Source organism: Elgaria multicarinata, chromosome 18 (genome assembly GCF_023053635.1).
Source record: "Elgaria multicarinata webbii isolate HBS135686 ecotype San Diego chromosome 18, rElgMul1.1.pri, whole genome shotgun sequence".
Lineage (NCBI taxonomy): Eukaryota > Metazoa > Chordata > Lepidosauria > Squamata > Anguidae > Elgaria > Elgaria multicarinata.
In genome coordinates, this window is record NC_086188.1 from 4,797,881 (window position 1) to 4,820,281 (window position 22,401).

The 22,401-nt window shown below is 43.3% G+C and overlaps 1 protein-coding gene across 1 annotated transcript; it reads left to right on the forward strand.

The window, feature by feature from the left end:
• The first annotated feature begins 247 nt into the window (after nucleotides 1–247).
• Nucleotides 248–21,395, forward strand: ATP6V0A2 (ATPase H+ transporting V0 subunit a2). The gene is made up of 20 exons (XM_063144379.1): nucleotides 248–617; nucleotides 2,671–2,749; nucleotides 4,051–4,148; nucleotides 4,616–4,753; nucleotides 5,043–5,143; nucleotides 6,458–6,584; nucleotides 8,282–8,364; nucleotides 9,353–9,446; nucleotides 10,311–10,523; nucleotides 10,949–11,099; nucleotides 12,407–12,546; nucleotides 13,170–13,324; nucleotides 14,321–14,411; nucleotides 15,314–15,432; nucleotides 16,479–16,689; nucleotides 16,964–17,083; nucleotides 17,754–17,873; nucleotides 18,831–18,948; nucleotides 19,541–19,712; nucleotides 19,970–21,395. Exons 1-20 carry the CDS (start codon nucleotides 501–503, stop codon nucleotides 20,067–20,069), a joined length of 2,547 nt encoding a protein of 848 aa, XP_063000449.1. The 5' UTR covers nucleotides 248–500; the 3' UTR covers nucleotides 20,070–21,395.
• The last annotated feature ends 1,006 nt before the right edge of the window (nucleotides 21,396–22,401 follow it).

Consider the following 22,401-nt stretch of genomic DNA (forward strand, 5'->3'; position numbering starts at 1 on the left):
AATACGGTAGTTTCGTTGGCCTTTGGTCCTCCCCCTCCCCCCTACCATAGAGATGCGGGGGCTTGGCGCAGGCCACCCCATCCCAGTCAGCTGTACTTCCGTTTCCCGCTTGAGCTCGTTTCCTTCCCTATAGGAGGCTACCACGGAGCTGCCAAGGGGCAGAGCGGCACCGCTCCAATGGCGCGTCCCCTTTCAGCCGGCGAGCCGCTCTAGGCTTTTCCAAACTCGAAGGCTCCTGCGACGGTCTCTGAGGTGAAGGCGGAAGCCGCTGGTCTTCGGCGGCTGTCGTCGTCTCCTCCTCCTCCTCCTCCTCCATCTCTCTCCTCTCCATGGCCTCAGGCAGGGGGGAACCCGCCAGCCCTCGGAACCGGCCTAGCAGCGGCAGCAGGACGACGACGACGACGAGGGGAAGGCAGCGCCGAGGGGACCGGTGACTGCCGCCGCCGCCGCCGCTTCTGCTGCTCCCTCAGGCCCGGCCCGGGCTCCCGCTTCGCCCGGCCATGGGCTCCCTATTCCGCAGCGAGACGATGTGCCTGACGCAGCTCTTCCTCCAAGCCGGCTCGGCCTACGAGTGCCTCAGCGTCTTGGGCGAGCGGGGCCTGGCCCACTTCAGAGACGTGAGTAGCGGGGGTAGGGGTGGGCCTTCCTACCTTCCTGCCTTCCTTCCTTCCATTATTGCTTGTTAATTAATTAAACTTACATCCAAGGATGTGTCTCCCTGTAGATGGATGTGTGGGGGTCTGAAAAGGCAGCATAGTGCAGTAGTTACAGTGTTGGACTGGGACCACCCTTCCCCAGTCTGGCCCCCTTCCGGATGTCTCAGACTACAACTCCCAGTATCCCCAGCCACGCTGCCTTGGGAGGTGCTGGGAGTTGTAGTGCGACACACCTGGGGGGGGAGGGGGAACTAGGTTGGGGAAGTCTGGGCTAGCACCTTTGGGACTTGGGTTCAGATCCCCACTCAGCCATGAAACGACCCTGCCCAGGGAAAATATGTAGATGCTAAAAAGAGAAATCAACTCTGGTGCTTGATAAACGCATTATTATTATTATTATTATTATTATTATTATTATTAATTTATATAGCACCATCAATGTACATTAAAGGGCATTAAACGCCATTCGTCAGGAGCTGGAAACAGTTGCTGTGCTAGCAGGTACGATACGTCCGAAACGTTGAGCAGAGCATTTTTGGATTTTAAGAATAAAATAGGTTTTAATACGTTTATCAAGCACCAGAGTTGATTTCTCTTTTTAGCATCTACGCTTATTGGTGCGTTTTTCCCCCCTATGTCGGCATACCAGGGAAAATATGCGCCATAATAAATGTGTTTGTCTCTAAGGTTAGCCGTGGGAGTCCGTTATTTGCTGAAACTCACTGGTAGATCTTGGTCCAGTCGCCATCTCTGAGCCTCGCCTACCTCAGACAGGTGTGGCGTGGAGAGCGGAGGTGGTGGGAAGGAACAAGGAAATAGGCAGCTCAGCGGGAGAGTGCATGTGTCAGGCCCATGGTTCAATCCCCACACCTCCACGTTGGGAAATCGACAAGAGCTAAAATGCTTCCTGGCTAACTGGAGTAGTTTATGAGAGAAATTCAAGGTCTCCCTGTCTTCATCTTATTGCCTTCTTAGCTGTACGCTTTAGTTATTCCTGGCCTTCCTTCAGAAGGTAGTTCCTATTTTAACTTCTGAACAGAATATGGAATTATGCTTCAGCCATCGAACATCTACATAATGGAAGCATTAAAAGGCTTCACAGTGCAGTCCTTTATATGTCTACTCAGAAGTAAGCCCCCATTGTGTTTAGTGGGACTTACTTCCAAGTAAGCATGTATAAGACTGCAACATTCTGAATTTAGCTTTCGTTTACGAATTGGCTTAATTTTCAGTTCGAACAACAAAAACTGGGGAAAGTGCAGGAAAATACAATAATAATAATAATAATTTTATTTGTTACCCGCCTCTCCCTCTGGATCGAGGCAGGGTACAACACAAATAAAAACACCATAAAATACATAAAACTAATTCAAACATTTAAACCCAGTGCATCATTAAAAGCAGCACACCATTAAAAAAAGGCATTTTAGAGTTCAACTGGGTAGGCCTGCCGGAAGAGATCAGTCTTTATGGCTTTCTTAAATTCTGGAAGACTGCTAAGTTGACGAATCTCAATAGAAATGATTGGGGGGCTGGAGCACTTCCACTACAAGGAAAGGCAGAAGTATTTGGTGCATTTTAGTTTAGGGAGGGGAAAGACATGTGGAGCTTTTGGGCCAGAATCTAAAGAACTACAGTACTAATTCTGTGTACCTAAGGAAGTTTTGGGTTTCTGCGGCTTTAGCATCAATACCGCATGCAGTTCGTAATGCAGCTTGGGGATTTGCTGTTCATAGAAAATAAGTAAAAACCTGCATTGTTTGTGCTATAGCCCTTGGACTCCCTTGAAGAGCATTTGTGTTTCTAAATCTCTTAAAAAGAAAGATAAAGTTTTTGGGGAGGGGAAGAGGAATTGAAGTCATGACCTGGACACTTGATCATGGTTATTGGATATCCGGTTCTAGCTATTACTTTCATGTACACTGCCTCTTGGCTTGGTCCTGTAAACAGTGGTGCAAAGGACCTTCTAAATTGAAGCTCTTACCAGGGCAAATGACATTCTCCATCTTTCCAGCTCAACCCCAGTACGAGCGTGTTCCAACGGAAATATGTGGGTGAAGTGAAGAAGTGTGAAGAGATGGAAAGAATACTAGGTAAGCTTGGGTAATGCATTAAGCACTGAATTCCCCTAGCAAAAGGCTGTGCCTGCACTGAGGTTCATCTCAGGGCTGTTTTATTTGTGTCAATTATTTGTGTCAATTTCCCCACAGTGTGATAATTTCCATGTAGGGAAAAATGTGTATGCTGTTGCCTACCAATTTGAACCTGAGAGAGAGTGACTGATCCAAGCGTACTTAACAAGTGTGTGGCCGACTTCCAGGACCAGTGCTTGGTACATGAAGCCAGACTTGGTTCAGCTTGTATGCTGTTTCTGTATCCACCTTTCTTTATATATTGTATCCACCTTTCAAGAAATCTGACCTGCATGTTCTGGCTCTCAAGTTCTTATTGCAATAAGATAAGCCTATTAACATACCGTGTGACTGGAAGCTAATTGAATTCCACAGCACTGCTGAAAACATTGCTCTGCGTTGCTAATTGCAGTCCCAGGCGTCTAAGCTTCTGCATTCAACAGTAACACGATTATTATTCTCAACAAGAATTTGAAATTTGCTCCTAGGTGACAATGTATTGTGCTCAAGTGCTGTGTCAAGTATTTAATTGCTCGGTTCCTGTATTGCTTAGTTACCTCCAGATTAGATTAATGCAATGCTCTCAATGTGCAGCTGCCCTTAGATTGAAAGCTTCAGTTGACTCAAAATGAGAGGCTTTCAGGATGCTGGTAGGAGGAGCAGAGTGATGAGATCATATAATGTCTATCTGACACTAGTTACATTGGTTATAGGTTAGTTTCTGAGTTCAATTTAAAGTGTTTTGACTTTTAAAGCCCTAAATGGTCTTGGATCTGATTATCTAAAGGTCTACCTTCACCCAAATGAACTTCTGTTATTTGTTATCTCATGTTCTGCATTTCTAGTTTCCCTTTAAATTGGGCTAATTTGATGGGTACCAGAGACAGCGCCTTTTCTGTACCAGTACCATGGGGAATGTGTAGCCCTCCAGATGTCATTGGGACTGCAGCTTCTCTCAGCCCTAGCCAGTGTAGCCAGTGTTGAGGGATGCTGGGAGCTGCAGTCCAGCAAGTCTGGAGGGGCCACAAGTTCCCCATCCCTGCTGTAGTGGCACCTTGATTATGGATTTCCATCTCTGGGGAAATCTCTTTGATTTGTCTGCTCCAGACAAATGCAATGTGGCTCTGTTTCCCCAGGGGCGAGAAATTTGAAAGCCCACTGTTCTAGGGGGTGAAAAGGTTTTTCATTTTTCTGCAAACTATGTCATAGAAATAGATCGCTTTATAATTGTCTCTTAAAATATCCCCCCCTTCTTACTCCAGGATACCTAGTGCAGGAAATTAAGAAAGTGGATATTCCTCTTCCAGAGGGAAATGTTACCCCTGCTGCCCCTCCATTTAAGCAGATGTTGGAAATCCAGGTAATTTTGGAGAATGGGGATCTTCAGGAATTAACAGCTGGCAGTAGTTCTATTTGTTTCCCATTATTCAGGGCCAGTTGTGAAGACTTTCAGGTTTACACGTTTGAATCCCTGCCTTTCCTTCTCCCAGGAAACTCAAGAGTAGTGTTTTAGTCTCATAACAGCCCCGTGAAGCCGTTTAGGCTGATTCCTTTGGGCCTACTCTAGTGAACTTCATAGCTGACTGGAGAGTCAGTGAATAGGGAAGGTAGATCTTTAGTTCTGGTGCAGAATTTGGAATTCGATGTATCGTTGCCAAGGAAATACATTCTAATCACTTTTGCATGGTAAAATGGTCAGCCAACTTTGGGGCTCGCTGTGCTTGCCTTCCATCTGAGGCCAGGGGCTAGAGTTGGGGTGGGTACGAGGTGCTGCTTCCACATGAACCAAAGACGTAAATTAGAGTGTGCTGTCCTCCTGCTTCGTAGGAGCAATTGCAGAAGCTGGAGGTGGAGTTGAGAGAAGTGACGAAAAACAAAGAGAAGCTGAGGAAAAACCTCCATGAGCTGACGGAATATACCCACATGCTACGGGTCACCCGATCCTTCGTGAGAAGATCTGCTGAGGTACTGCGTGTGCTGCACTGGCAAAACTCTGGCCTGTTTAAATCGGGGTGGGCAGAAGGTGAACCGCGAGTCACTGGCCAACTTCCAGAGGCCCTCCTAGTCCCAAATGCTGGATGGATTCTTGTAAAGAATGCTGGACTTGGTTGTCTGCTCCTGCAAGGCACTGAATGTCATTGAATGCAGGCATATGCAGTAATGTTAGATATCCCTTGTTGCCATTTCCCCACTCTGCTGTGATTTGATGCAACTGGAGCATTCTAAAAAACTTCTTTTTAATTTTTGTCTTTAGTTTGAGTCCTGTTTACAGACGAATTATGAAGAATTCCCATCTTTAGAAAGCGAGCCTTTAGTGGACTACAGCTGCATGCACAGGCTTGGGGCCAAACTTGGGTAGGTAACTGAAAAAGTATGAAGCTGGGTAGCACGGTCAGGCACAGTGGGCAGTCAATAACACTTCAAGTATTAATCAAAATGTTGTATTTGGCTGTGAATGGGCACCTTACATTTAGATGAAGGGGAAAGCCATATAAAAACACAAACACACATGTTTATACACATATATACACGCACAGTTTTTTGAGTGTGTAACCCCATATTTGCCCATATTTTTAGTCTTCCCGTTCTAGTGAGGAAGGGATCCTGCATGCATTCTATTTTATTTAGGTGTTGTGTGTACATGTGCGTAGCTTGCTTGCATGCATAAGGGAAGTTGCTTAACCTGCAGTCCTAAGCATGTTTACTTGGAGGTAAATCCCACTGAATCGAATGGAACCTGCTCCCCAGTAATAGTGTAGGATTGCAGCCTAATGATTGTTTCAGAATTTTAAATTGACAGTATCTCTGAAAATACCAATAAGGGTGCAATCCTATCAATTCTGCTGTCAGTGATCAGAAGCCCTCGAACTCCTATCATCCAATGGAGGAGTGGCAGAGGTGATCTTCACCTCCTCATCCTCCCACCTAGTATTTTTTGCTAGATGGGCCGTTTTGCCCATCTAGCACTGGCACTTCATAAGGGGAAGGAAGGAGGCTGGAGAGGCTCAGGATAGTTTGTATCCTGGCCTCTCCAGTCTCCACCCCTCCCCACCCACTGAAATACTCCCTTTCCCCCCTCTCTGAGATTGATTTTCTGACCTCAGAGATGAGCTGGCATGGTTCTTTCCATGCTTGCTGCGATGCGGTGGGGGCAGAGGGGTCGGTTCTCTGACTCCCCCTTCCAAGGTCGGACCACTGTCTCCAACCTTGGAGGAAGGAAACCCCAGTGTCCTATGCCCCTCAGTTAACGGCTAGGTTCATAGGATTGGTCCCTAAGTGTTTGTTTATTTATTTATTTTATTGCATTTGTATACCGCCCCATAGCCAAAGCTCTCTGGGCGGTTCACATAAGATGAAACCACTTAAAAACAATATACAAAGATATAAAATAAGCAAAATACACATACATTTAAAACTACTGTAGTATTGAATTCAATTCTATGTAGTTTATAATACTTCCTTTTTGTATTTGTGATGTGTTACAGTGGTGGGAAGTGGTATAAATTGGTGTGATTGTAATGGCTTTAGTGGAGTGGCATTTATGCACATCAGTTCCTCACACATTTTAGTTTGCAAATCGTTGAATGCCCAGGCTTCCTCGTGGTTCTGGTTTGTAATGATAGGATAACTTTACTCCTATAGTGCATTTTGTCTTTTTTTTAAATGTAGATTTATATCTGGCTTAGTTCACCGAGCAAAAATCGAAGCCTTTGAAAAAATGCTGTGGCGAGTCTGCAAAGGATATACAATTGTTTCTTATTCAGAACTGGAAGAATGTTTACAAGATCCAGATACGGTAACTAACTAGGATAGATAAATAATGTACTGTGTTTCCGAAGGTTGGTGCTGGATCAGCCCTCCTGCATACAAACCGGAATTCCTGTAAATGTGTCCCTAGATTGGGTCCAGAAGAGTTAATCGCACTTAATTCCAATTGAACTCTATTTGAAGAATTAGTTATGATTAACTTAAGTCCCATTGATTTCAGTGGGACTAAATTGCAGCTGACTTGATCAGGATCCAAACTGTTATGTTTAGCTGTGATTTCTTCTAGCTATGATTAAGCTTTCATGTCTGAATACCAAAAGAATGGTTAAAATTCTTGAGAACCGCCCAGAGAGAAGTGTAATGAATAAATAAATAATAGGTAAATAAATAAAAATACCGCAAGCCAGGGATACCATGGTTTGAAAGGGGCTTGCGTTAGGAATTGCATCTGCAAAAAGCAAGACATGATTAAAATAGCTTCCTTCCCTCTCTCGACTCGCCAGCTGTGTTCAGATGTGACTGCAAACAAGGCCTTAGTAAGCCTGGGGCCTGTGCACGTCCCCTTCCCTCTCTTCTAATGCTGCTGCGAGGAGTTCTGCAGTGTTACTTCTGTTTTTGATTAACAGCAGCTTGTTAACCACAGTTTTGTCAACTGTGAAACAACCAGCTGTGCTTAACCAAAAATGGAAGTGAGCTCCTCCTTGTGCCTGTACAGGAAGAGGAGAGAGGAACGTGTGAGTCCGTGGCTTTCTGTGGCTCGTTCCTGTTGTTGTGATGTTCATGGGTTGTTGTGATGTTGGAATGTACCACTAGGTGATAAGCAGGTCTTTAAGGTGTCTCCCTAAACAAGCCCTCAAGGGGGCGGGACTTATTTATTTATTATATTTATTTGTATCCTGCCTTTTGCCCAATACTGGGCCTCAAGGCGGCCTTACGAAGTTTAAAACATACATTGAAAAAAAACCACTTTTAAAATACACAACAAAATTATAAGTCATTAACATAGATGGAGGGCCAGATTATTCTCCAAAGGCCTGCTGGAACAAACAAGTTTTAGCCTGCTTCTGAAAGCCCATCAAGGAGAGAGCCAGTCTAGCTTCCCTGGGAAGAGAGGTCCAAAGCACTGGAGCAGCCACCGAGAAGGCCCTCTCCCATGTTCCCACCAAGTGCGCCTGTGAAGATGGTGGGACTGAAAGAAGGGCTTCTCCAGAAGATCTCAAAGCACGGGCAGGCTCATAAGGGAGAATACAGTCTTTCAAATAACCTGGACCCGAGCCAGGCTATTGACCTGACTTGGCTCAACAAAGTAAATTGTGGTTGCACTGTTCATAGAATAGTAGAGTTGGAAGGAGCCTATAAGGCCATTGAGTCCAACCCCCTGCTCAATGCAAGAATCCACCCTAAAGCATACCTGGCAGATGGTTGTCCAGCTGCCTCTTGAAGGCCTCCATTGTGGGAGAGCCCACAACCTCCCTAGGTAACTGGTTCCATTGTCGTACTGCTCTAACAATCAGGAAGTTTTTCCTGATGTCCAGCCAGATGTTAAGTGGTATGTCTGCTGTGTGCCCTGTTACAGGGTCAGGGGCTTTTCAATGAATAGAAGCCGCCCCTTTAGACATCAAAACTCAATTTAAAACATTTTGTGTGTGTATTGGTTCTGTATGAATCTGATATAGTGGAATTGTTGACCAAAGTTAAATCAAACAATTTATGTTCCCTCTTCAGGGAGAACCTACCAAGTGGGTTGTCTTCTTAATATCCTATTGGGGTGAACAGATCGGGCAGAAAGTTAAGAAGATATGCGACTGGTAAGGATTAACATGATATACATTTCATATTTATGAGTGTTCTTTTGAGTTCTACTTACTGAGAGCTTTATTTTACATAATGTCAAAGATAGAGAGTTTCTGCTATTGTGTGATATAGAAATGTAGTAAATACCTACATAAATGGGATTGATTGTACCTGGAGTCAAACTGTCAACGTGCCTCTGTGAGACTTGAGCCTTCTACCTTCCATTTCTGCACTTCTGTTGAGTGGTGACTGCCAAATACCACGACATTGTATTGTGACCAGGTAATGTGCCCTCAGATTGAGATCAGTCACCGTGCCAATGGAAATGCAGAATCGATGATCAGCGGAAATGCAGAATCATACCTTGAGAGGTTTTCAAACATCCTACCTTCACAAAGCACTTGAGGAACCTGCAAGTTTCTGCCACAGAACTCTTGTGCATGCATTTCAGAAGGCTTGGGAGTATGTTCCAGGCTGCAGGCTTTGTTTGCATGGGACTCTGGCTAAGGCTTTGAGGCCTCACCATTGCCACACGTGGGCTGAACATGCATCCAACAACATGCCTCTGTGGCTAGATATGTATTTATTACTTTTTTAATCCCGCTGTTCTTGTCACACGCAAGGCGGGATCCTTGAGGTTTCAAGAAGGCCACCCAGTCACTGATTAGACCCAGATCAGCTTAGTTTCAGCAACATGTGTTTTCAGACCACAGCCTAGGTCCATATTGCATACCTACTGCAAGTTGGTTATGGCAAACAAGATTACAGGAGAGCTTTTTGCCATTACTGATCTTCGCACAAAGACCCCCTGATCAGCTACCAAAGCCTCTCATGGTTTCCTGGAATGCAGTTTGAAAACTGGTGCAGCAATTCATTGTTTTCAGCTTTGTATCCAGAACTATTTTAGCTCCCCCCCCACCCCCAAAGCAACAGAGCTTCCTTTTCACAACCCTGCTCTTACTTCCTGTTTTATGCAAATTCTTTGCCCCTTTTTTTGGCCAGCTACCATTGCCATATCTACCCCTATCCCAGCACCCCTGAGGAGCGCCGAATCGTTATGGAAGGACTCCAAGTTCGCATTCAGGATCTTCATGTTGTGAGTAGAAAGTTATTGGGACTCGTTTTCAGTCGTGGAGGCCCAGACTGAAAACGTTTTAACTCATTGGTCTTCAACTGCTGGGCCAGGACCCAGTACTGGACCATGGCCTGACCAAGTAGCAGCACTACCACCATGCAAATATATAGAAAAAAAATTAAGAGCTGCATATTTAGGCTAAAAGGGGAGTCAGGGGTTTGAATTCAGGTTGAAGACTTCTAATGTACTCTTGGAAGAATGTTATGGCGTAATTTATTTATTTATTTATTTATTTAAGTATTTTTATGCCGCCATTCAGCCAAAAAAGGCTCTCACGGCGGCTTACAAAAGTATTTCTTGACAGTCCCTGCCCACAGGCTTACAATCTAAAAGACACGACACAAAAGGAAAGGGGATTGGGAGGAACTTATGGTGTTGAGTGAGTGTTTAAGAGCAAAAGGTAGGAGCAGCTTTCATCCATATGGATGTGGGATTGCCAGTTTCTGTATTCTGGGAGTTCACTCTATATTCTGGGGGCTCTTCAGAGATTATGGGCCATGCATGCTGTGGCACAGATATTACATCTAAATATGTTCTCTTACATTTTGCATGTGAGATCTGAAAGACGGATAGAACATTAAAGTGTGGACTCTCTTTTTCTTACAACATGAACACTTTTTTAGTTGGGCCACCAGGGGTCAGATGAAACTTTTGGAGATGCTATTTAGCCTTTCTTGATAAAAGTATTTGAAGGACCCACATGGCTATATAGATGTGGGGCGGGGGAACATATGACCAGTTTGTATAACCTTGCCCGTTGTTAGTACGATGGCCTTTGCTGCATGTATAATAGTTAATCTTTCCACTTTAAAAACAACAACAAAGGTGCTGCATAAAACAGAAGATTATTTACGGCAAGTTTTATGCAAGGCTTCTGAGTCCATCTATACCTGGGATGTCCAAGTGAAGAAGATGAAAGCGATTTATCATGTGCTGAACCTCTGCAGCTTTGACGTCACCAACAAATGCCTGATTGCCGAGGTGTGGTGCCCAGTGGCTGACCTCCCGAACATGCGCCGAGCCCTCGAGGAAGGATCTGTAAGTGATGAACCTCGCAGTGAATAGACTTCAAGGTTTTCATTTTGAATGCTACTCAACCCTCTTCAGGGTGAGGGGTTGTAAGCCTCATAGAGAATGGCTCTGTATCAACAGGTTTGGATTGAAAGCCTGCTAGTGCGATTTAATGGAGATTGTCTGCAGCCCTGTGAAGATGTTGGGGATGGGCATGAGGTGGGGGTTAGGATTACACCCGCTTCCCCTGTCCACGTGTCACGCCCCATCTGCCCTAAACACATTTGATTCCACTAGTTCCAAAGGCGCTGCGCTCTGAACCACGTAACCTGTGCAGCATAAGATCAAAGGTTGTGGGTTGTGCATGTTGAGCCCGCAATGCCATTTTTCTGGCTTCGCAAAATAAGCTGCCACTAGTAATACATGTCACCATTGTTTCATTCTGCAACCAGAGAACAAGTGGAGCTTCTGTCCCTTCGTTCATGAATACAATACCAACGAAAGAAACGCCTCCAACTTTGATACGCACCAATAAATTCACCTCCGGATTCCAGAACATTGTCGATGCTTACGGGATTGGGAGCTATAGGGAAGTGAATCCAGGTGGGTAACTTGCAGGTTGAAAAGTCTTTGTTTAGAGGCAGGATTTAATTTGATCTCGCTAGCCCTGAGAGTTGTGTCCTACCTCCAGTATTCGAGGCAGTACTCCTGTGTACACCACTTGCTGGGGAACATGGTGTTGCACCATGTCTGGACCAGGTTGCAGTTGAGGCTCAAGGAATAAGAAGAAGCATGGGTGTTTCAGGAAATGTCTTCCTGAAGGACAGTGTATTTAAAACGGCGTCATCAAACTGCATGGGCATTTATAAAGCACAAAGGAATAGGTCTCTGCCCTGAGGTGCTTATAATTTTAGAATTCGATACATGAGAGACAACAGAGGAAGTGGAGGGAGAGGAAGGCTGAGTTAAATGGGAAGGATTTTTGAGTTACATTTATAGACAGAATTACAGCTCTATACTGCGATTTAGAGGACCAAAGGCTATTTTCAGACATAGAGCTAGTTCATACATAACGACAACCCGTGGGTTAAGCAACCCATGGGTTGCCGAGTATGTGGGAAAGAATTAACCACTGGATTATTGAGTTAACTGCTGGTTTAGCCCCTTATCATCCCAGCAATCCGTGTTTGAATGTCACACAACCTATGAAGGAGGGTTGCCAAGTAAAAGCAGATGCTCTCCCTGAGTAAAAGTTCTCTCCTGTTCATCCCCAACAGTCCACATGGGTTGTTTAATCCATGGGCTGACATGATGTGTGAACAGCCCCCTAGTTACTGGGACTTAGGTGACCAAAGGCTTCATGAGAAAGGTGATTTTGGAGAAGGAACTTGGAGGTGCAGAGAAATGTTTGGATTGTGCTTTTCTTCCTTCTGGTCTTTCATCTCGACACCTTCATGTGCACACGCCTACAGCAACACACATGCTGTCCCCATCTCTTTTCTTCACCTACCTCTTCCTCAATTAGAAACAGTGGGTTGAAGCTCATAAGAGGAAGCTTCTATGGGAATGGTGGTGTTTTTTCTTGTTTCTGACACTGTTTGACTCTTGTCAGAAACCACCTTGATCTAAAGCAAGGGCGGTCAAATAGGTCTCCTCCTGATGTTTTGTGATCATGTGGCCCCCATGACCCCTCACCATTGGCTGTGCTGGCTAGGCCTGATGAGAGTTCTAGGCCAACCCATCTGGAGGCCACAAGTTGCCCACCCCTGTTCTAAAGCCTGATTGTGATTCGGCTCAGAGACAGCTTTTCATCACTAACTTAAGTACAGGATGCTGGCAGAGAATTCTAATACTGCAAATTATAAAGTGGTTCCTATAACACACTAATCTTGTCCCTCTTAATTTTGCAGCTCTGTTCACCATCATCACCTTCCCCTTTTTGTTTGCCGTTATGTTTGGGGACTGCGGGCACGGCTTCTTAATGTTCCTGTTTGCTTTGATCATGGTATTGTTTGAAAAACACCCCAAACTGATGCGATCGCAAGACGAGGTAAGGACGGAAACTTCTTCTTTTCTCAGTGTGTTGTGAGATGGTATCCAACAATGGCTGGCTCCCTCTCTCGCCCAGGAACGGCAGAGATCGCGTGTTAGGAGATTTCAGACCTAGGCTCAATACCCTCTGACTCTACCTCCATTTCTTCCCTGCCTTTCGCCTAGAGCAGAAATGGAAGTGGCTCCCTGGCTCTCCTGCACACTCTACATATGCACACCTTACATTTGCACGCTATGATAAGTCATGACTTGGTGAATGACAGCTTGTAGTCATGCTCACTGTGAGCTTCATCCTGGAAGAGAGATCCGTCCACGGCCATTTCTCTGAGGCTGTTTACCAACTGTGCACCAAAAGACAAACCAGGAAATGCTAGACTAGAAGGATTTCTGGTAGAGTAGTTCTTACGTTTTGATGCGCAGAGCCGTTCCTTGTCCTTGCTAAGAGTGACTTGGCTCCTCCTTGCGCTGAACTCCTGGCCTATTTGTATGTTGCACAGCTTGGTGCACATCAAAGACGTTGGGATTGGATCAAAGCTTGTACGTGTGTTGCTTTTGCAAGGAAGAGTCTTGTCTTTGAAGTTTACCTGGCAGTGAATGGCCTTGTCCTTTTAATGTTCGCAGATCATGAAGATGTTTTTCCAAGGGCGATACATCATCTTGCTGATGGGCCTGTTTTCTGTGTACACTGGCCTGATCTACAATGACTGTTTTTCAAAGTCTTTGACTATTTTCGCCTCCCGTTGGAATGTTTCGCACATGTTTGACAAGACGTGGAGGTGAGTGGTTCCCATGTACCCCAGTGTGATAACAAAAGCAACCTATTGTGTGAAGATAGGAAGGTCTGGGTTGTTTCTACCCACACATGCAGCATTCTGCTCTTGCTGTATAGCATCTCTTTTGCTCATTTCAAGGGTAATTAAAATGTGCATTGACATCTCATGATTTAATTTTTAGTTCAATACCATTACAAAATACTGTTTATATTTTGTGCCAAAGAATAAGTGGTTTACTACAAACGACCACCTTCAGTTACATTCACCTGTACAGAAACAAAAGGTCAGCTCATAGTTCCTTCCCTGCTCTTAAAAAGAAAGAAGGGGAGGGCTGAAACTTCCTGGTCAGTTTGCTTCTGATGTGGTTTTTCTGCTGACAGGTGAAACCATTCCTGTTCCCAGAAGCTATCTTTGTCTGATAATGGTTTGCATTTTCTAACCTGGAATTTTATAATGCTTATATTTTTCTTGAGCAAATGTTGAAGTTCATCAAAGCTCTCTGCCAGACTGAATGTGAAACAAAAATTAAATTAAAATAAAATAATCGGGGGTTGTGATTGAGGAGGGAAGAGGAGAGAAAAAGATGTTGGGCGAAATAATTTTACTCTACAGCAGCCTTCCTCAACCTGGGGTGCTCCAGATGTGTTGGACTGCATCTCCCAGAATGCTGGGGCATTCTGGGAGTTGTAGTCCAACACATCTGGAGCACCCCAGGTTGAGGAAGGCTGCTCTACAGGTTATAATAATTGTAAAATGGGATTTTTAAAGTTGATTCTAATAAAGGTATTAGTGGACTAACATGGCTACCTGCATTTTTTGTATATTTTATTTCTTTATTGGATTTCTTTTTCTGTTATTTTGCTCTATATTGTACTTCAGTTGTTTCTGAATACTCTTACGAGGAAGGCAACTCACAAATAACCTACTGAGCTGATAAAAATGCCTATATTCAAGCCCTAATTCTATTATGCACCCTCTCTCTTTTTATTGTTCTATCAGTACAGAGGACTTGAAGAATAATCCATATTTGACATTGGATCCAAATGTGACTGGAGTATTCAGAGGAGCTTATCCTTTCGGCATAGATCCGGTTAGTGTTCTTCCCTGGAGGATCTCTGTAAAGGAAAGTTAGCCGACTTACAGTATTTAATGATAGGCCAAAGCGTTTCAGCTTCCATATCTTGACATTTGTGGGGATATAAGTTTTTTTAGGGACTTTTGCAAACAATAGAGCCTCATGTGGCGCAGAGTGGTAAAGCAGCAGTTTCTGCAGCTGAAACTCTCCCCGTGACCTGCGTTCGATCCAAGCGGAAGCTGGTTCTCAGGCAGCTGGCTCGGGTCGACTCAGCCCTCCATCCTCCCGAGGTCGGTAAAATGAGTACCCAGTTAACTGGGGGAAAGGTAATGGCCGGGGAAGGCAACGGCAAACCACCCCGCTATAAGGCCGGCCAAGAAAACGTCAGCGAAAGCTGGCGTCCCTCCAAGAGTCAGTAATGACTCAGTGCTTGCACGAGAGGTTCCTTTCCTTTTTCCTTGCAAACAAAAATGTCCTAGGCTTGATCCTGACATCTCCAAGTAGTGCTGGGAAAGCTTCCTGTCTGAAGCCCTGCAGAGCCATGCTAAATCAGACCAAGGGTCCGTCTAGTCCAGTATTCTGTGGGATAGATAAGGCCCACAGAATGGACAGAATGGACAATCTGCTTCCTTTGTATCTCTCCCTGAGAGGTTGTCCCATCTTGCTGTCTCCATTTTGCCCCTCTTCCATTTCAGGGCATTGTCCTGGATGTGCCCATGTTTCTAAGCTGAAAGAGCTTAGAAAGAACTACGAAGTTTATTGTTTGTTTTTCAGATCCAAATATTGGAGAAGGAGCTACTGCTCTTTTCAAACTACTGCTGATAATTGGAATTCGAGTTAAGTTCTCCTTCAGGATTGTTTCCTGCGTTAAGTCTATAAGTGTGCCTCATTTGTTCATTTTGGGTTTTTCTCTCCAGATGTGGAACTTGGCGAACAATCGGCTCAGTTTTATAAATTCCTTCAAAATGAAAATGTCTATAATCATTGGACTGGTCCACATGGCATTTGGAGTTGTCTTAGGGGGATTTAACCACTTGTGAGTATGGGACTTGGAAGTAAAGTTGTAGCAATTGTTTTATATACCTTGCTTTCTATTTGAGATGGGAATAGCTTGGGATGTCTGATTATGATCCGACGGTTGCAATGTGATCTACGTGGAGCTACCCCTGAAGGGTGTCCAGAAGCTTTAATTGGTGCAAAATGCAGCAGCTAGGATCACACCACTCCATTACTGAAATATCTGCACTAGTTACCAGTTGTTTTCCAGGCAAAGTTGTTTTCCAGGCTCAGTTCAAGGTGTTGGTCTTAACCTTTAAAGCCCTATATGACTTAGGACCTGGCTATCTAAAGGACCACCTGTGTTGCTATGATCCAGCCCAACTACTAAGATCTGCAGGAGAGAGCCTTGGGAGGGCACCGTTACCTGCGTAGGCCAGTTTGTCAGGCACACAAGAAAAGGCTTTTTCATATGTTGTCCCTAAATTATGGAATGCGTTTCCTCGAGAACTACGATTGGTCCCCCATTCTGTTGGCCTTTAGAAAGTACGTAAAAGCACATCTTTTCAGCTTAGCCTTTTAAAATGTGTAGCTTTTAATGTTATTGTTTTTATAGTCACAGGGTTTTATTGTTTTAAATTGCTGTACACCATCTTGCTGGCTTTTTAGCGGATAAGGTGGTATATAAATGTTTAGCCTGTTCTTTCAAGGTAATGAATAGATCAACTGCCATTCAAGGTCTAGGCTGGCCAATAAGGATTCTCACATGCGGTCTTACTCTGCATTTTACTAACCCACTCACCCCAGTTTCCTACTAAAACACCTGCCTGTGGCTATAAATTGCGAGGCACACATTCTTGTCTTAGCCTTGGAAGTAGCAGCACTGTCAGGGGTGACAGCAGCATTGTGGAGGAGTTCATTGGGGTATCCCTTCACTAGGACAGATGATAATCCAGGAAATGGGCCGGCGTTGTTCTTGTTAGAACTTTGCGTACATGGTATATTTATTTCTCTCTGAATGTTGTGTAAAACTGCCTTATACTTGGAATACCCTATAGTAAAACACGTCCTTTCTTATCCCATCAGGCATTTCAAGAAGAAGTACAATATTTATTTCGTTTTCATTCCTCAAGTTCTGTTCATGCTGTCTATCTTCGGATACCTTGTATTTATGATCATCTTAAAATGGTTGACTTGCAATGCCGGAAACTCCAAGACAGCTCCAAGCATTCTGATCCAGTTCATTAACATGTTCCTATTTCCTGGTAGTGCAACAGATGACTTCTTCACGGGACAGGTTGGTAATCCCTATAACTTGAAAGACAGTGACAGAACTCACAATTCCCTCCCCTTGCCTAAGTCAAGCTGGTAATTAAGCCCGTTGTTATATAGAGTAGTTACTCTGCAAAGAAGTGACACATGTCTTATGCCTTTGGTGTGGCGAGTAGACTGTTGCATCCTGATGTATTCCGGTGCAACGAGCCACGTTTTTGTGGGTTTGTCTTGCTAACAAGGGAGTTCATCTCCTTGTAAAACAGCTTCTTCTTTTGTTTTCTCCTTTTTAAACACAGAAAATTGTACAGCAGTTGCTGTTATCTGTCGCTCTGCTTTCGGTTCCTGTGCTGCTTTTTGGAAAACCGCTTTATTTATACTGGTTGGACAACGGAGGCCAAAGCATTGGGGCATACAGAGTATGTATCAGGAAGAATTGTATATGGTAGCATGTTTATACTCGATTTGGAAAATCTCATCCTTCCGAGAACTGCAGCTGTTCTTAGCCAGTGTGGTGTAGTGGCTAAGGTGTTGGACTGGGAGTCAGGAGATCCGGGTTCTAGTCCCCACTCAGCCATGGAAACCCACTGGGTGACTTTGGGCCAGTCACAGACTCTCAGCCCAACATACCTCACAGGGTTGTTGTTGTGACGATAACATGGAGAGGAGGAGGGTTATGTACGCCACCTTGGATTCCCTTGGAGGAAAAAAGGCGGGATATAAATGTAATAAATATAAATAAATAAATTTATAGAGACATTTACATTTAATTTAGTAAAGGGGGAAAAGAAAGATTGCATCTTAAAAGCAAGTTGATAAATATAAGTATGCATAGCAGTGCAAAGTTACACAATGTTGATATTCTTTAAGCTAAAAAGAAGAAGATTGTGGCGTTTAGTCATTCCTTCCTTCAGCGGTAGTTGAGGAAGGTAGTGTAACTTAAGTTGCTATTATTTCTGAAATGCATTTAAATTCTTCCCTTTCTCTAAGAATCTCAGGTTGGCATTATAATAATACTTAGCATTTGTATATAACGTATAAAATTATTTAAAGACATGAAAGCAACAATTAATGTTTTTTCCCCTTTAGAAAGGCTACCGGTTAGTACGAAAAGAAAGTGAAGAGGATATTGCTCTATTGAGAACTCATGATATTGAAGAGGGAAGCAGCTCTTTGGATAACAGGCACAAAGATGAAAACAAGAAAGAGGTGTGTGTGTGTTTTCAACCATTGGCTTTTTTAAACCCTGTAGTTTGTGGCTTTATGTTGCTCTCTGAAGTATCTTCTCCACCTTCTTCTTTGTGGCTCTCTGCTTTTATGACCAGTCTGGAGTACTGTAAAACAGTAACGTGATGGTGTACATCCCTCACACAGCATCTATAAAATGCTGCCTCTCTCTTTTGAGATCACTCCTCAAAGCACACTTTTCCCCATGAAGTCTTAGGCACTCCTTAGCCCCATCCACTTCTAGTGAAACTAAGAATTAAGGACATTTAAACTGAATGCATATTCTTCTCCTACCCTTGCCCCTCATAACTCGCTTTTTCTGTTTCCTTCCCTTGTGGTGAGCCTCGTGTGGAGCAGAGTGGTAAGCGGCAGTTACTGTAGCCGAAACTCTTCCAACGGCCTGAGTTTGATCACAGCGGAAGCTGGTTCTCAGGCAGCCGGCTCAGGTCGACTCAGCCTTCCACCCTTCCAAGGTCGGTAAAATGAGTACCCAGCTAGCTGGGGGAAAGGTAACCGCGACTGGGGAAGGCAATGGCAAACCACCCCGCTTCAAAGTCTGCCAAGAAAACGTCAGCGAAAGCAGGCGTCCCTCTAGGAGTCAGCAATGACTCAAATGCTTGCACAAGAGGTTCCTTTCCTTTCTTCCCATGTGCTAAATCTGTAAACTGCCCAGAGAGCTTCAGCTATGGGACGGTATAAAAATGTAATAAATAATAAATTTGTTATATTGAAAGTTCTCTGTATAGGGACTTGTCATCATTAATTGTTACTCTGTGAAATGTTGAGGGAGTGGTATAAATATTATCCTCTCCTGCCAGAATTCACAAAACATGTTAATAATTTTCAAACTTTCCGCCTCGAGTGAACCCTTTTCACATGAACTTGTCTGCCTTAGACCCCTGGTGCACATCAGCATGTTAATACATTATTTTGTTTTAGTTTAATTTTGCAGATGTGTTCATGGATCAAGCTATTCATACGATTGAATACTGTCTTGGATGCATCTCAAACACTGCTTCATACCTCAGGCTCTGGGCACTAAGTCTAGCCCATGCACGTAAGTATCCTGTGTGTAATCGCAACTGTAGTGTTGGAGGAAAATTCTGAGAGTGCCTTGGACTGCAAGAAGATCAAACCAGTCCATACTCCAGGAAATAAAGCCAGACAGCTCACTTAAGGGAATGGTATTAAAGGCAAAACTGAAGTACTTTGGCCACATAATGAGAAGACAGGATACCCTGGAGAAGAGGCTGATGCTAGGGAAAGTGGAAGGCAAAAGGAAGAGGGGCCGACCAAGGGCAAGATGGATGGATGATATTCTGGAGGTGACAGACTTGACCTTGGGGGAGCTAAGGGTGGCGACAGCCGACAGAAAGCTCTGGCGTGGGCTGGTCCATGAAGTCACGAAGAGTTGGAAACGACTGAACGAATAAATAACAACAACAATTACATCATCTGCTACTTGGCTGGGCAAGGAAGGGGGGAGTCTTTATAATAGACCCCCAGTAAAATGCTTTTTCAGTAAGCATGTAATATACTAATATCATAAACTCCCATGAAGTTGCATGTTGACTCATTTTAGGTAGAAGCTGGGATTTTCTGCTAAACTGAATTTTGTAAAAACAAAAGGCACTTTTTATTATTTTTAGAGTTATCGGAAGTGCTCTGGGCAATGATCATGAGAGTGGGCCTTCGTGTGGATGCGACATATGGGATCATACTGCTGGTTCCAGTTTCAGCCTTATTTATGGTTCTAACAATATTCATTCTCTTACTCATGGAAGGTCTCTCAGCTTTTCTACATGCTGTACGACTTCATTGGTATGTGTTTTCCTTCTGGTACTTTTATAATTTAAAAACTTTTGGCTCGCTAGCATAACATTTTGGGTCTTTTATTTCAAAAATGTAAGCTTTATTTCTAAAAGAAAACATAAAGGAATCTTTTCAGGACATTAAAATGTTGGATTTGAAAGGTTTTTTTTATTGGAGGATTGATACGTAAGCAATTTTGTAAGAACTGGATGTTACGTGTATGATTGCCTTTATCATAATGTAGTGTATTTTTTTTCTTATTACAGGGTAGAATTTCAGAACAAGTTCTATGCAGGCGAAGGATACAAGTTCACACCTTTCTCCTTTCAGGACATTTCTTTACATTTTGATAGATATATTGCATAGTTTGGCTGGTATTGGCAGTAAGTCTCTGGAGCTGTTTGGAAATAATCATGTACCTAGATGCCATTCTTCTGCAGCTCATTGTATAAAACAACATCACTGAATGCCTTATAATGCAGCCAAATACTTTTGTAATATATAACTGCACACCTGGACTTTACAAACATGGGACCTCTTGTAAACAAGCATAAAATGTGTGTACTTTTCCCTGTCATGAGCACATATAAAACTGATCCATCTGATTGCAACTTCTAAAATGCTCTAGGTATTTTAAAGAGCTGTTTATATTCTTTAACAAATCCTAACAGTGCAACCCTATGCACACTTACTTGGGAGTAAGGACCATTGAACATAACTGAGTAAACATGCATAGGGTTGCACTATTGATCTTCCTTGTCATTACCACTAATACCACTGTTCCTTCAAGGAAAGTTTGGCAGCGACTAAGAATGTAGTTGCATCTCTTCAGTGTTTATAGGAAGCTACTAAGATTTTATATTACATGATCTTAAACGTGGGCTAAGATATTTAAATAAAATTTTCCCTCTGGTTAGAACAGGAATTGCTCTTTGTTGCCATTTCACATTTTTAATTTGGAATAGAAAAGAAAGCATGGGAAAGACACTCCGGATTTTGGATTGCTTGAAGAACTTGGAAGCATGTATCTCTAATTCGTTTTGGGAGATGTCCTTTGGCTAGCATAGAGAACAAGAGAGGGCTCAGCCACAAAGAGCTCTATTCAAGGATCTGAAATTATTTTGTGAGGTCTTAAATATTCTAGCTGAGCTCCTGGTGGTACTCAAATACTTGCTTAACTGAAAACATTTCCTTGAACATTAAGTATGAGCTTAAGTGGGGTTTTGCCCCCAGTATTACAGTCTGGAGCTCTTTGCTCAGTATCGAGTAGAGAAACTACATGTTAGTACAAGTTCTCTTAGACACCAGTTACACCAGCCTTCCCCAACTTTGTGCCCTCCAGATGTGTTGGACTGCAATTCTCATCATTCCTGGCACCAGGAGGGCATGAAGTTAGGAAGGGATGAGTTATACACTCCTTTTCTATGCAGCATTCCATTGCTGGAAGTTAGTACTTGGAAAATCAGGTTTTGTTTAATTTTGATTTTGACACAGCAGCCAGTTCGGTATTAAATGACACCTGTTTATGTTCTGTGAAGATAACTACCCTTAATTTTTTAAAAAAATAATCAGAATAAAAATTGATGTATTTTACCTTAAAGAATTTTTATAAGTGCCAATGGGGAGAAAAATCTAATCTTGTTTCTTTCATACTCATCTTAAATAAAGCTAATTGCTCATTTTGAGAACGTACATTCTGTATACTTAATTGTTGCTTAAAGTAAATGAGTTTGCTCTTATGGTGGTGATATAAACCTCTGGGCAACTGAGGTGTGTGGGTGAGAAGAAAGCTGTACAAAAGATCTGAATCCTAAGAGAAGTTTGAAAGAGATGGATACAAGATTCCAGCTAAATATCACAAATATTTTGAACTGCAATCTGGGAATACTCCCTGATGTGACATTTAGGTTCATCTGACTGAAATTCTTTTCGCCATGATCTACCGAAAAAATAATTTAAAAGCTGGTTCTTACTCTTGTACTACCCCAGTTGTGATGAGAGAATGGTTAGGGGTTTAATGGGTCACAAAATTGTATTTATGTATAGGAGGGAGGCAAATGGGTAAGCCGAGTACTTTGGAGGTAAGATTAAGACTGTTGAGTTGGAGAATTGAATGGTCAGGGTTTCCTTTGCACGACTGAGTCACAGAATCCATTTTTGAATGCAAGCACGTGCCACCTGTGTGAACGCAAAGACATGAGGGTGCCTTATGTACATGTATAGAATGTTTTTCACTACTAAGCAATTGTGTAGCAAAAATAGCTCGTTCTCTGGTGTACTAAGTCCCAATTCAGCACACAAGGAGGAGAAGAGACAAAGTATGGGTCAAACAGCGTTTATTCTGCAGAATATGAGACACAGGAGCTAATTGCTGCAAAGCATGTGCTTACCTTGCAAAGAAGCTAGCAAGGTATTTATACACCATCTTCTCAGGCAGAAATGTAAAGTACATGGAAAGACAGTCTCTCTGATCTTTTGGCAAACATCTACTAAAGAGATAAGTACTCGCTGTTCCCTGGGGAACATTCGCTTGATTTCGGTTATCTAAGAATGCCTTGGCCTTCCCTTAGACATTTTGGCTTTGCAACTTTTCTTTAGCAACCTAGCTTAGCAACTATCTGTTACCTAGCATTCAGCACAGGTTTCTTTGGTTCATCAAATGGGCATTTTTCTTCAACAATTGCACCCGTTTGCAATT

Coding starts and splice junctions, on each gene's coding strand:
- ATP6V0A2 (XM_063144379.1), top strand. CDS start 501: ATGGGCTCCCTATTCCGCAGCGAGACGATGTGCCTGACGCAGCTCTTC. Junction 13,325..14,320: donor ATGTTTGACAAGACGTGGAG/GTGAGTGGTTCC, acceptor TTGTTCTATCAG/TACAGAGGACTTGAAGAATA. Junction 17,084..17,753: donor AAAGCATTGGGGCATACAGA/GTATGTATCAGG, acceptor TTTCCCCTTTAG/AAAGGCTACCGGTTAGTACG.